General features: G+C 43.3%; 1 protein-coding gene across 3 annotated transcripts; it reads right to left on the bottom strand.

Annotated features, from left to right (window-relative positions):
• Window positions 1–732: 732 nt before the first annotated feature.
• Window positions 733–12558, bottom strand: LOC107393231 (fibropellin-1). Of its 3 annotated transcripts, XM_070553921.1 has the most exons (22): window positions 12367–12558; window positions 11864–12010; window positions 11708–11774; window positions 11466–11633; window positions 11171–11296; window positions 10760–10985; window positions 10015–10162; window position 9971; window positions 9701–9823; window positions 9479–9601; window positions 7488–7610; window positions 7100–7222; window positions 5664–5789; window positions 5230–5358; window positions 4949–5041; window positions 4716–4811; window positions 4525–4620; window positions 2713–2808; window positions 1813–1914; window positions 1619–1724; window positions 1414–1530; window positions 733–1293 (listed from the first exon to the last, which is right to left on the bottom strand). In XM_070553921.1, the coding sequence occupies exons 2-22, from the start codon at window positions 11999–12001 to the stop codon at window positions 1215–1217; spliced, it is 2406 nt and encodes an 801-aa protein (XP_070410022.1). In that variant the 5' UTR covers window positions 12002–12010; window positions 12367–12558; the 3' UTR covers window positions 733–1214. The 3 variants fall into 3 exon arrangements, with proteins under 3 accessions (XP_070410022.1, XP_015826942.3, XP_015826943.3); XM_015971456.3 differs by lacking the exons at window position 9971; window positions 10015–10162 and having other exon boundaries at window positions 743–1293; window positions 10845–10985; window positions 12367–12556; XM_015971457.3 differs by lacking the exons at window position 9971; window positions 10015–10162 and having other exon boundaries at window positions 744–1293; window positions 10845–10985; window positions 11466–11585; window positions 12367–12556.
• Between the last annotated feature and the right edge of the window lie 945 nt (window positions 12559–13503).

The following is a 13503-nucleotide window of genomic DNA, read 5'->3' on the forward strand; positions in this document are numbered from 1 at the left end:
CATCACTGAGCATCTCCCCCAGCCTCTCTCGCCCACACACCTGGATAGTTGTAAATAAGCAAGAATAAATTGATATTTTGTTTGTATTAATATTATTCAAGAACCTGTGAGCTGAAAGAAATTTTACTCATTCTCAGACCAAAGAGGAAGTCTTGTGATCACTGCCCCGCCGTTTCAGTCATTACTAATCTAAGTGTGACTGTTGCGTCTCAGGCCAGCAGCTTTCTCCCAGAGAGAACCTGATCACAAAAAACATTTCATTTGCTTCACCTCCTTAATGCAGCACCTGATTCTTTTCAAGCCTGCTGCGTGTGACAAACTGCAGCTACAGCATCACTCTGGCACTAATTTGAAGAGCTCAATAAAACAGATTTTCAGACTGGCGGGATGCTTTGCTGGAAAATTTAACAGGCGTACCTGCAATCTGGAGACATTTCAGCTGTTGGATTAAGGTGTTGCTTTCGGTTTGACCACAGAGAATAATAACGGACACTATGGGGTGATAAAAGCAAACATAACTGCCAACCCTGAAGTAGCTCTGCCATGTGTTAGAGATAATGATAACGGTACTAGTCGAGACGTTCTCTGCTGTTTCCTGGACACTAACATAAGTTATGATGGGTGAGTCCATGAATGTTAAGTGACAGTGGGACGTAGATCTGTCAGGCTTTTCTAATCAGAGTTTCATCATCTATTTTCTATCAGAAACTAATGCAGGAGATAGGTGTAGGAGACTATTTTCACATTCAGCCTGCATGAAAAACTCAAAGTGGCTGATTATAATGAGAAATAATAATTAAAATGTGTGTTTTTGTGTGTTCCACGCCCTTAACTGTCAAAATGTTCAAACAACCAATGAAACATCTTCACACAATAAGACTGTTCTAACTACTGGCACAATAACACAATTGATGGAAACATTTTATAGCCTAAAGCATAAATTAAACATTTTATTACTGTATTATAAACAGAGTCATCTAATGTCAACACAAACCAAAGAAAATAATACAGTTTTCATCCACTGTTCTGTCCAACACCAGGGTACAATATAAGAGTGAAACTCCCCTCAGAGTTCCTCAGACTTATTCCATTTCATCTGATTTCACAGTTAGAGGTTGCCTTGATGCGGCTCAAGTGGCTTTGCCTTTGCATGTTGTTCCAAAACGGCTCTTTGGTGAAAATGATGAACGTTTCTTTAGGGGTAGCAGCAGTGTTTATCTGCCCTTCTTGTCAGGACACTGGATTCTGTAGCCCACCCTGTAGGCCTGAAGATAAACTCTGGCCTGGTTTATCCTGCAAACACAACCACGAGACAGGAAAGGCTCTGACATTTGGTATTTTTATTGCAATGCGATGTAGTGTAACCATGTTTAAACTTGATGAACAAAACAACCCAGCAGGAAATCAAGTAACCTGTATTTAGTGCAAAGCTGAACTCCCAAGGGTCCACAGCGATCAACATAACTCTCCCTGAAGGCCTTCCTCACCGCACGCGCTGCACTGACCACCATGGTGACCACAGGGCACGTCCTGAGTATTGGGTGCAGTTTGTGTTATTTTATTTCATTTATAGTGAAGTTGACTTTTAATGTAAAACACTGGTTGTTCTTTAACTTACAGCCGTTCACATCGCAGTCCTGCTGTGCCCTCTGGACAGGTACAGGTGTTGTGAGGGCAGCATGTGGCTCCGTGTTGACAGGGTGGGACACAAGGGGTGATTACAGCTGCAGACACACCACAAAGGAAAGGTCGTTATGTCGGCTGAGGATAACGGTGCTCCATACACATAAATGCACATATTGATGGATGAACCTGTTTCACAGAGGCTGCCGGTGAACCCTTTGGGACAGCGGCACCTGTTGATGCCCACACACACGCCGCCATTTCTACAAGGCTTCTGACACTGAACAGGCTCTGAAAAAGACAGAAGAACAAGGAATGCTGTCAAATAGTGAATCAATACATTTCATCTGTACACCCAACAGTGAGCCAGTGACCAGAAAAAAACTACCACCACACAGCACAGCAATAACAACTGCCCTGTGAATGGATTGTGTTTGCTTTGTGGTGACATGAGAAAAGTTCTGCCTTCAGGGTTTTACATCCAATACTCTACAATGTTATTAAAAAATTAAGAAACATTCTGAATTGCTTTTCACAACTTAATTCACTTTGATGATTTTGGAGATAAATCAGACTAGATTCATGCGTGGCTTAACTCTTGTTTTGTGACTTGTATTCAGAGTCATGATTTGATTTATTCACTAAAGGACCTGATAAGTAGCCAGATCGTCTCTGGTGTTGGCAATCTTCACTTTATTTGGCTGTGAACATCTTCAAATGTGCAGTGCATGCAGAGATGGGTCAGCCTAGTGATGTACGATAACGTTCATGCATCAAGATAAAGTGACCTAAAATGTACTGATGTGTCGCACTGAATAATAGGACTTGTCTAGCAACTGCTAAGGTAGTTTAGCACACAAATCCCAACACAAGTCACAGATCACAAGTTACACATTCACTGTTCTTTTGAGTCTGACTTCTCTCCATAATAAACTGACGGGGTAAAATTTAGTTTCTTAAATGGTTTTTAGTTCTACATCCTTCAAAATCTGTGTTACTTTAGAAGTTACTAAATTGAAAGCTGAATGAAATGTATGGATAGGACAGATGATAAATCCAGATTAAGCAACAAAGAGAAGAAAGTCTCACCTATCTGACACCGAGCTCCTTGCCACCCTCCAGTGCACATGCAGTTGTTGACATCCACACATCGTCCTCCGTTCTGACAAGCAGGAGTGCACAGAGCTACAAAACACGCACACACACACACACACACACACACACACACACACACACACACACACACACACACACACACACACACACACACACACAAATGTGATTATTTGGGGGGATGGGGGGACATGCTCCCCCACACTTTCCCATAAGGCAGGTTGATTGGTTTCTCTAAGGTTGTCCTTAGGTGTGTGTGTGTGTGTGTGTGTGTGTGTGTGTGTGTGTGTGTGTGTGTGTGTGTGTGTGTGCGCGCGCTTTGTTGTTTGTCCTGCGTGTTTCTGTGTTGCACTGAGATGAACTGGAAACCTGTCCAGGGTGTACCCCTTCTATTTGCTAAAAGACTGCGGGAGATAGGCACCAGTCCATGGACGAGTGGGTATAGATAATGGATGCATGGCTCACAGGCTTTTGGTGTACCATATGGTGTAACTTGTGAACTTTCTTCTTCTTCTAGCTCTTGGAGAGTACAGATGCTTTTTTCCTCCTCTCCTTCCTATCTTATCCCAAGGCTCTTTGTCGGTCTCTGGGTGTACGGCACTTCTGCATTTTTTCTAGAAAACTGGAAACTGGAAATGATTAAAAATGGACCTGGTCAGTTGGTCTCTCAACGCGATTGACAAACTTTTTTCAACGATGAGAGCGGGAGAAGGGGCTCCCGGGTGCCCCTCTGGGACAGATCCAGTTGGGCATATCATGGACTCCTGGAAACAGTGGAACCTGATTTGCTTATCTCAACTGTCTGTAGAGGATTCTGAAGACGTCTGGATATTCATGGTGTTGGTGTCAGGTTTCCTGCTTTTTGGCCTGGGAGGTTACCTGACTTACCAGAAAATTAATGAGCTGTCGAGGAATATTGGCTCTTTCCCGGAGCTCAGGGATGGATTATAGCACGCTGTGAACGCACAAACTCATATAATTGTCGAGATGAGTCATAAGCTTGCAACTTTGGCTGAGATTCATGCGTTGGCACAAAAGATGAATGCGATCAAGGAGCGAGTGGATGAACCAGCACGGATTGGGATAGATTAATTACGTCATTATTGGATTTAGAGAGGTTGAGGATCAACAGAACTTTAAGACGGAGAGGAAATTATCTCTGTCTGGCCCCAAAACAAGTTCTTATCTGAATCTGGTGCCCTTGAGCCTGTGAGGCTGAAACGAATACTCCCCCTCAGAAGAAATGTGGAATGCTGCCGTCACCATGGCAACTCTGTCTCCCTATCCCAGCCTGGGCAGAACTATGAGCTGTAAAGGCCGCCGAATCGTTCCAGGAGTCACTGTGCCCTCTAAACCCAACGACCTCCCACCCCTGTCCAGACGGAGGTGATGAGCGCTGCTCATCGCGGCTGCATGCACTGATGTGTGGAGAGTCCCAAACCCTACCTCTCCACCTAGTGGACACTTATGTTGTGTAATGTCTGAAGTCTGTTGCATTTCTGTCTGAGGTGTTTTTTGCATAGCAAAGATGCCCTCCCTGTGGAGGGTTACTCTGAAGTGCCTTTTTGTCCTCCACCTGACTCAATCCTCATATATAAACCCCTCTGATCTCTATTAAGGTAGAGCGACTCGGGTTGCGAATGACCACAGTCACCAATTCTTGTCATGTGTCTATGCCTATGTATGTCTGTCTGATCTCAGAATTGTGTGTACTGATACTCTAATTTCCCTCTGGGATTAATAAAGTACCTTTGAATTGAATTGAATTGAATCATGCATTTCACTCACGCGTAAGACACTGAGAGCCAGTGTAGTCCGAGGGACACTGGCAGGTTTCAGGGCCCACGCAACGACCACCGTTTGCACAAGGCAACTCACACACAGCTGGAAAAGAAACAAAGACTTGTCAAAATTAATCAGTTGCTGATAAATAAAGCTAAATAATGTAAGAGGTGTTTAAGTACAGTGTTTACAAACACCTGTGTGGCAGCCTGCTCCTGTCCAACCAGAAGGACACAAACACATGTTCCGACGCATGCAGGTGCCTCCATGGGCACAAGGGGGAGAGCACATGGCTGTAACACAACCATCATGAATTCGTTTATGCATGGAGGAAGAAAAACAATGTGGTTATTTGCATTTTACTACTTGTGCCAATAGAAGCTTCACACTGTGGTTTATTGTCTCATATTTGTGTACAGGTGGGTTGTACCTGAGCAGCCCACACCAGGGTAACCTGGAGGACAGTCACAGCTGTTTGGAGCCACACACACCCCGTAGTTCTGGCATGGTGGGTCACACACGGCTGGACAAGAACAGAAGCATATTAGAATCACAGGAATAGCACTGGGAATGTGTGCTGCTTGTCAGTGTGTGACAAAGTGGGTGAGAACTCCACTTGTCACTATTAACTGTTACTTATAATATTTTTTATTAGGATAATTTTTTCATATGATTGAAGAGAGGAGGCGAGGTGTGCGGTGTGTGACTCACGCCTACACTTTGTGGGGTCGTCCGTTTGAACTTCATATCCCTCTCTACAGCTACAGTTAAATCCACCAGGGTGGTTCACACAGAGCTGCTCACAGCCTCCATTTGTGAAGTCTCCACACTCATTCACGTCTCAACAGACAGACAAGAGAAGCACTCCACATTAGAGGCGGTTTGTTTCCTTCTGGGCTTAGCGACAAAACAACCTTCGGCACAAAACTTTGGTTACAGCACAACTGTTTTCATAGATTTGCTGCTGAGACGGTTTTCAGCTGCTTTCAGTTTTATAAACTAATTCAGAATAAAAATAAAGACAGATGTTAGTTATGTTTCTGAGTTGAAAAAAAATTAATAAAATGTTGTAAAAATATTTTAAGACAATAAAAATGAAATCACACACAAAAGTATGAAGTCACACTGTTTGGAGAGAAACTCACCCACGCAGCTCCGGGTGTCGCCACCCAGCTTCCAGCCGGCTTGACAGCCGCACTGGACCTGGCCTTCAGCAGTCATGGTACAAACATGCTCACAACCGCCATTCCTCAGCGTACAGGATGTGATGTCTGTTGAACAATAATTACCTGATGAATTACAAGCCACTTTGATCACAACTATGTTCATCATTGCATCCTGGACCAGATGAAAGGCCACAGCTTTAATAAATAAGTCATATGACAAAGAATTGAATCGTTCCAGTTTAGTTTCAAAAACTATGAATAAAAAAAATCTCTAAACTCCTTTAATCCAGCTTCCAAATGATCAAATAGACATGTTTAAGTTGTACTTTCCATCTGTGTAAATGTTTTGGATTTGACGATTGGTAATAACTACATGCAGGGCATTAATCACTGAAAAACTGATAAATTTATTTTTTATATAACTAATATTTAAGAGGACAGTAAACATCAAAACCCACTACTGTCATGGTCTGCGTCTGCCTCCTCCTTCATGTGCCTCCTGGTGTCCTCCATCCCTCTCTAGATTCCCTTTTGTGTCTCATAGCGCCCTCATGTGTCCTTTGTCTGCGTCTCATTTGTGTGTTTTCTGTTTGTAGGCATTCGATCATCCCCATCCCCTCCAGTTGTAGCTCCAGCCTCTTTGTCTCCAGCTCTGTGTCTGTTTGGGTGTGTGCGTGTCCAGTCCCCAACTCAGTGTGTGTGTGTGTGTGTGTGTGTGTGCGTGCGTGCGTGCGTGCGTGCGTGTCCATTCCCCAATTCAGTGTGTGAGTGTATTTGGGTGTGATTGTGTGTGTGTGAGTCCTTCCCTCAGTCTTTTAGTTCAGTTTTGTGTTTATCTGCCCTCCTTTGGTTCTGCTTCCCCAGTTAGATGATTGTTGTCACCTGTCTTCCCTCCAGCCCTCACTCCACACACCTGCTTCCTGTTTCCCTAATTGTTCCTCCCAGTCTATTTAAGCCCTGTCTTGTCTCTGTGTTGTTGTCGGTCCATTGTATTTCTTGGTCAGCGTTGTTTTGTCTTTAGTCTCCTGTCTGTAGTCTTTATTCTCTAGTCTCAGTCTGTAGTTTTCTGCTCAGAAGGTGAACTTTTGGATTTTTTTGTCTTAGTTTGGTTATTGGGTTTTTGTCTTCGCCCCCTTGGATTTTGGTTCTCCTCCTAAATAAAGGATTTTTACTTTATACCAACTCCTGCCTCGTGTCATCCTGGGTTACTGCATTTTGGGTTCAAACCATCCTCTCAACGTGACAACTACCACCATGTGAAATCTCAGAGCATGAAATAAGATGTAATAAATCCAAAATTTTTGCTGATAAAACAATAAAACACAGCATTTCCTGTGATTCCTTGGTGACCTGACATTTATAGATGTGTCTTTTTGAAACAAAGAATAGTGTGAGCTCTGTGTAGAGGAACCCACTCCTGCAGGTGAGGTTGTCTGTGTCTAACAGAAGGGGATGTGGGCAGTGGCAGATGAATCCTCCAGGAGCGTTGGAGCAGGTATGAGAGCAGCCACCATTCTGGAGTTTGCATTCATTGATATCTATGAACAAAGGCAAAAACAAAAAGCCATTTTAACGTTTCCTCTTACATCTCTCCTGTGAGCACCACAGTTGCATGAGCTTGCATGTCCCCCATTTATATGAAAGCAGAAATCAGACACACTCCCAAAAACACGCAGAGCAAATTGAGAGGACATATTCACGAATCCTTTGCACGCTGGTAAATTGCTGACTCCTAGCCCATTTAAACGACTGAAAATATGCAAACGGTTGCATTAGGAGAAAAGGCGTCAGAGAGCGACTGACCTACGCAGGTGCGCCCATCAATGTGCAGCTGGAAGCCCGGCCTGCAGGCGCATCGGAAAGAGCCCGCAGTGTTGATGCAAATGTGCTTGCAAGTCCCATTTAGAGCCAAACACTCGTCCACATCTGGGGGAGGGATCGAAGTCACTCATGTTACAGCTGCATAAAATAGCTCATTTAGGCTCTGGAGAAATAACATGTTTCATTTAGTTCTATTCAAACAGAAACAAACTTGGGCTCATTACAAAACTAGCGGTGGCTTCTGAAATGAATGCTCTGCTGCTCTCTGCTGACCGGCCATTTGGAGTGAAATCATCATATTTAAATTTGTCCTCAAGCTGTTGCATATGGTCAGCTACTTTGGCCAAAGAGATGGAAACTCACTGCACCATGATATAGACTGCAGGGACAAGTCGCTGCTCTGGTTTGTTATTCCACTTTAAGTTTAATAGAGTCTATGCAGAGATAACCTAAAGCTCATTCTGTCCCTGCAGTTTGCAAAGCAATGTTTATTGACTGTTAACGCACTGGATTAAAGCCACCAGGAAGGAAAAAATGTCTGGCTCTGAAGTTAACACATCATTGCATTTTAATTGCCTTTTCACACAAGAACAAGCTCATATTGCCAAAACGAGGGAATAAAAGACACCTCAAAAGGACAGTTGGATCATTTTTTAAGATGTAGGGGAGCAGAACGTGCAGTGGCAGCAAGCCTCATAACCCATATTGATGTAAAAATGATTAATTAATGCTTTAAACTTGATATAAACTGTATTTATAACCAACTTCTAATAGATTCTCTTTACAAATGAAGAAAAACATCTAGTTTTTAAAAAGAAACAATCCCCTGCCAGAAAACAAGGCAAAATGATCTCACAGTATCTGGTATCATGAACATGCAGACGATCTGGGGCACAAGATCACTGAGCTGATGACATGAAGCAAAAGCAGACAAGTTCTGCAGGATTAAGAATCTGAAGAAGCTTAAACACGTGTCCTGCATTATTATTTTTATTGTTCTTTTAAATTCTGAGCAAGGTTTTGCAGACTGTTCAACCCTGCTATGCTATTGAGGTTCTGAAGTTTATATCTGTGTGTTTGTTTTAAAAAGCTCAAGATCTGCTGGATGGATTTTAATGGAACTCCCACAGTTAATAAATGAAAGCTACTCCAACATTTAGGCATCTATTAAAGCCGTTCCGCAGCCAACGGACCTTAGAAAAAACTAAAATGACTTCAGCAGCTGAGTCAGTTTTTGTAATATTGGCATTAGAGGTGTGGGGCACTCATTTACTCCATGTATACACTCTTTTGCTTCCTATTGGCCAGGACTCCATGAGGAAAAGGAGGTTTGTAAATCTCAATGGGACATTCCTGGTTAAATAAAGAATAACATAAATAATAAATTAATTTAAACATTTGCAGAAGCCTCTAGTAGGTTGTATTTTTTGAATATCAGAAACATAACTGAACCACCGACTTGCAATGTGAAAGATTTCTCTCTACAAATAATACAAGCCTGGAGGAGCTTTTGCTGTGTGGTGAAGTTGCTAATGCTAACAGTTAGTTTCTATTAGTTGGGACATTCTCTGCTGATTCCTGGATACTAATCCAACAACAGCCTTCCCCGTCATGAGTGGGTGAGTCCATGAATGTTAAGAGACAGCGTGACGTAGATCTGTCAGGCTTTTCTAATCCTAGAGTTTCACCGTCTATTTTCTATCAGAAGCTAACGCAGGAGATAGGTGTAGGAGACTATTTTCATGTTCAGCCTACGTGAAAAACTCAGTGACCGATTAAACTGTCATTAAAAATGGGTTTTCAGACTTCCACACCTTCACCAGTTTGAGATAAACCTGACTGTCTGTTTTCAAAATATCTCTTGAACTCCAGTCCAGATTTAAAGGACTTTGATTTGACCTGCTCTTGTCCTAAGAACAAAAGTTTCACCCATGTTTCCGGTTGGTGCAAATAGATCAGGAGTGTTAGTTCACCTGTGCAGTTGCGCCCACTCTGGTCCAGCTGGAAGCCTGAGGCGCACTGGCAGCTGTACCCTCCTGGCTCATTGGTGCAGTTGTGTTCACAATAGCCGTTGTTAACAAGACACTCGTTGATGTCTGTAAACAAGAACAGCCGTGAAGGACTGCTGAGCTCAGATAGTGTGTAACGCTTGTGTGATGTTGAAGGAAAACATCCACATAATAGCCATTACCCACCAAAACAAGTGTGTCCGTCCCCATTAAAGCCCTGGTAACACTGGCAGAAGTACGATCCGATGGTGTTGCCACACCGAGCATTGGTGTCACACCTGTGGCTGTCTGACACACACTCGTTCTCATCTAGGAAGTAAAGCACAGTGATTGTTTAGTTTAACTTTTTACAAAGCTTAGTTTAAAACTCGTTTCATAAACAATCTGCCACCCTGGAGCACTTTAATGGAAGGCTTAATAGCAGGCATTAAAATGCACACACTCAAGCAAGCTGACCCTGTCTGTGGGAAACAGAGAGACGTCAGCACTGATTGCTTAACTTTACAGTGTGTGCCGTTTCCCCGGTAACCAGGTTGACAAATACACTTGTAGCTCCCAAGCGTGTTCTCACACACACCCTGACCGGCGCACAACTCTGGGCACTCCATACATTCGTCCACATCTGGGACAGAGAAAGAGAAGGAGGTACTGACTTTATCTTTCATCTGCTGCTGATGCAATTTGCATTTTAATGCAGTGTTGAGGGATAAAATGACCCCCTAGTAGATTTCTTCTGGTGTTTTTGGTCACACGTAAATGAAGGATGAATCTAGTTCTTTAAAATGTATTTTTTTCTTCTTTTTTTTCTCAATCATTCTAACACATGAGTGAAAATCACTTCACTCTCCTACAGATTTCTCCTGTTATTTTAAAATCAGACCAATATCTCCGAAATGCAGTTTTAAAAGGATGATTTCACTTTTTGCAGATTTTGACCACGTTATAGGAAGCCCTGGACCATGGGTCCCCTACTGCCACAAAGATGAATGGGAGTCTTTTAGCTGATGAAAGTTATTTTCTGATCCCATTTGGATTTCACATATGATGTCTGTGAATTTTAAAGACACATTTTGATGCCAAGAAAGTGCTTATTTTCAAACGATGTGTTTGTGTGAAAAATACGTAGAGGACTAGACATAAAAAAGGCCACATTCTGGTTGGTCATATTTGATAATCAAACAGGCTTTGCAGCAATGAAATGTTTAGTCGTCACCTTTATTCAGGTTTAATCCAATGTAAGTGCACGGCTTTTTCACGTTTGAACAAAAGAAGCTTTTGTTTTGTACATAATGCCACAGATGTGCATGGCAGAAGGCACAATCCATTTTACCTACACAGCCTTTCCCATTTACCGCCTTCACATATCCAACAGCACACAAGCAGGTAAAAGAGCCGAGGGTGTTTGTGCATTCAGCTCCATCGTGACAGGCCTGCAGACCCGTCACTGCAGCCAGAGCACATTCATCTACATCTGTAAAACCAGAAAGGTACACACACATTACAACCATGATGTACATAAAAATATCTGGAACTGTGCTTTTCACAAAGACACACACACACACACACACACACACACACACACACACACACACACACACACACACACACACACACACACACACACACACACACACACACACACGGAGGCTGACAAACCCTGGCAGCCTCCAGAACCCATTAGGAAGCCACGGAGACAGGCGCACGAGTATGAGCCGTGGCTATTTTTGCAGCTGGCATGGGGAACACATGGCCCCAGCCCCTCCACTTCACACTCATCAACATCTGGTGAAGGCAGATAGATGATAACATGATGCATGATGACATATAGCACAACCAGATGTCAAAAGCATTAATGGACAGAAAGTGGAGTACATTTGAAATCTGAAACAGCTGCTTCCCCTTAAACTTTTTAACACCATCGACTCAAGTCCTCACCTGATGCAAGTCTCACCTTTACACTCCGCTCCTCCCTGCAGGGCGAATCCAACAGGGCAGGTGCAGTTGTCACCAATCTGCACCATTCCAGGTGGGCAGCCACAGCTGGCTCCGGCCTCCTGCATCATCTGGTTACCTGGACACCAAGCAGCAAGGGTGGAGGTTGGGGAGACTGTGGTTGGTGCTTTGGTAAAAGAAAAACAGTTAGGGGAAACCATACGAATAGTGTGTATTAAGACAAAACTGGAAAACACACACATGTAGTAGGCGCGTTGCTCGGTGTTGCTTCGCTGACGTTTCTGATGGCATTCTCAATCTCCAGTTTCTAAAACAAACAAGATGAGAGATAATCGTGCCTAAAGAGGTCACTTGAAATCCAAGGAAAGAAAAACAATAAACCTCCAACTCTTGTACCTGTCTTGCCTGTCTCCTGCTGATCTCTGCCTCTGTGTGTTTGATAACTTCATTGTCATTTCCTTCATGGCTGCTCAGACTTTCAGCCACTGACAGCAGCAGTAGCAAGGCTGATATATGGGTCCAGAGGTGAGACATCACCTGAATCTGCATGGACAGAGCAGGAAGGAGAGAAGTTAGTCAACCATCTGCTAATCAGAACCTTTAAAAATGCATTGCATTCAACAGCTTATGCGGAGAGGTTTGAGTTTGTGTGAAAGCAGCCTGCTTGCTGCATGTCCAGGCAGGCAAACGCACCCTGTCATTAACATCAAGCCCCCAGCTGTCAGAGCTGAACAAAAGAAATGTATTCCTCCAAAGATGCTGGACTCAAAGCTACTAAAAGTTGTGATTTTTGTGTGGAATAGTTTTATTTTTGGACAATAGCATTAAAATAAACATAAATATGGCAACAATAAAAGTTTTTAGAAGCTAAGGTTGTGTCCTTGTCCTCACCGACTTACCCGGTAGATGTTCAGTCACACTTTAGGGATCACCAGAGAGAGAATGAAGACTTTTCGGGTGCCGAAACTCGATCCAGATGCTGTTCTGTTCAGATGTGGACTTCTGCAGCTGGACTCCAGTTTTGTGTGCCTGTCAGTGTGTGTGGGGGGGCTGGACAATCCTAAAATGACTCCACATCCTGTCTCGGAGCTCTGAACTTCCCATTCCACAAATCCCACACCAGCTCTAAAGAGGAAACAAGAAAAGCCCTGTGGGGAGGTTTCCAAAGCAATGTCCCTCCTCCATAGGAGTCAAACAACAAAACAGAGATGCATCTTCTTTTCTGGGTAGGTTATAATTCTGACATAAATAAAATAAAACTGATCATTTTAAATCATTGTCCTAGGTCAGCAGAATTTGCAAGATCAAGTCTGCAATCCTGAAAGACCAAGCTAGGAACAACATATTTTTATAATAAGTTGCAGCCACTTAGCTTTAAGAATGACAAGCAGACTAGTTTGATTCCAATTATTTTTATCCTGAAGCTTTCAAACAAAGCTGGTGCCAAACTAATAAAGACCTCCTACAAGGTTCTTGTGTAAATGTATCTTATCTGACTGAGAGAGAGCTGGGGCCTCATTTATCAAGCTTGCTTGCGCACAAAACGAGGTCGGAATACTGTGTAAGCAACTTTCCACGCAAACTTTGGAATTTATGAAAGAAAACTTAGCGGAAAAATGTGCGCAACTTTAAGTTGACTAAGGACCTGGCTTACGCACATGTTGGACATGGAGAGCACCTGCAGTGCTGCTGCTGAGAAGGATAAAATTATGAAACCCTGCAGCATTATCACTTGTACTGCTTCGTTTTCACACAGAACAAGACTCCCCACATGCACACACACATGCGCACACACGCGCGCACGCACACACACACAGCCTGAAGTGCAGAATACGGACAGGGGGACAGATTGAGACAGAATGTCATGTGTCTGTGACAGTGTGTCCTGTCACTGTGACCCAATTGATCATGTGTCCTGGCTACTCGTACAGGGGAGATCTCTGTTTGGGTGACTGGTTAGCGTGCGTGACTTTCACCTGGGAGTCTGGGGATTGAATCCCAATTGGACCATTTTTTATATACGCCACAGATCTCTC

Source organism: Nothobranchius furzeri, chromosome 8 (assembly GCF_043380555.1).
Source record: "Nothobranchius furzeri strain GRZ-AD chromosome 8, NfurGRZ-RIMD1, whole genome shotgun sequence".
NCBI lineage: Eukaryota > Metazoa > Chordata > Actinopteri > Cyprinodontiformes > Nothobranchiidae > Nothobranchius > Nothobranchius furzeri.

What these genes read in the sequence shown, in the direction of transcription:
- LOC107393231 (XM_070553921.1), bottom strand. Translation starts at nt 12,001, where the DNA reads ATGTCTCACCTCTGGACCCATATATCAGCCTTGCTACTGCTGCTGTCA. An exon ending in GAGCAACGCGCCTACTACAT is followed by an intron (nt 11,634 to 11,707) that starts GTGTGTGTTTTC and finishes CTTTTACCAAAG; the next exon opens with CACCAACCACAGTCTCCCCA. An exon ending in CGGCAGCCTCTGTGAAACAG is followed by an intron (nt 1,725 to 1,812) that starts GTTCATCCATCA and finishes GTGTGTCTGCAG; the next exon opens with CTGTAATCACCCCTTGTGTC.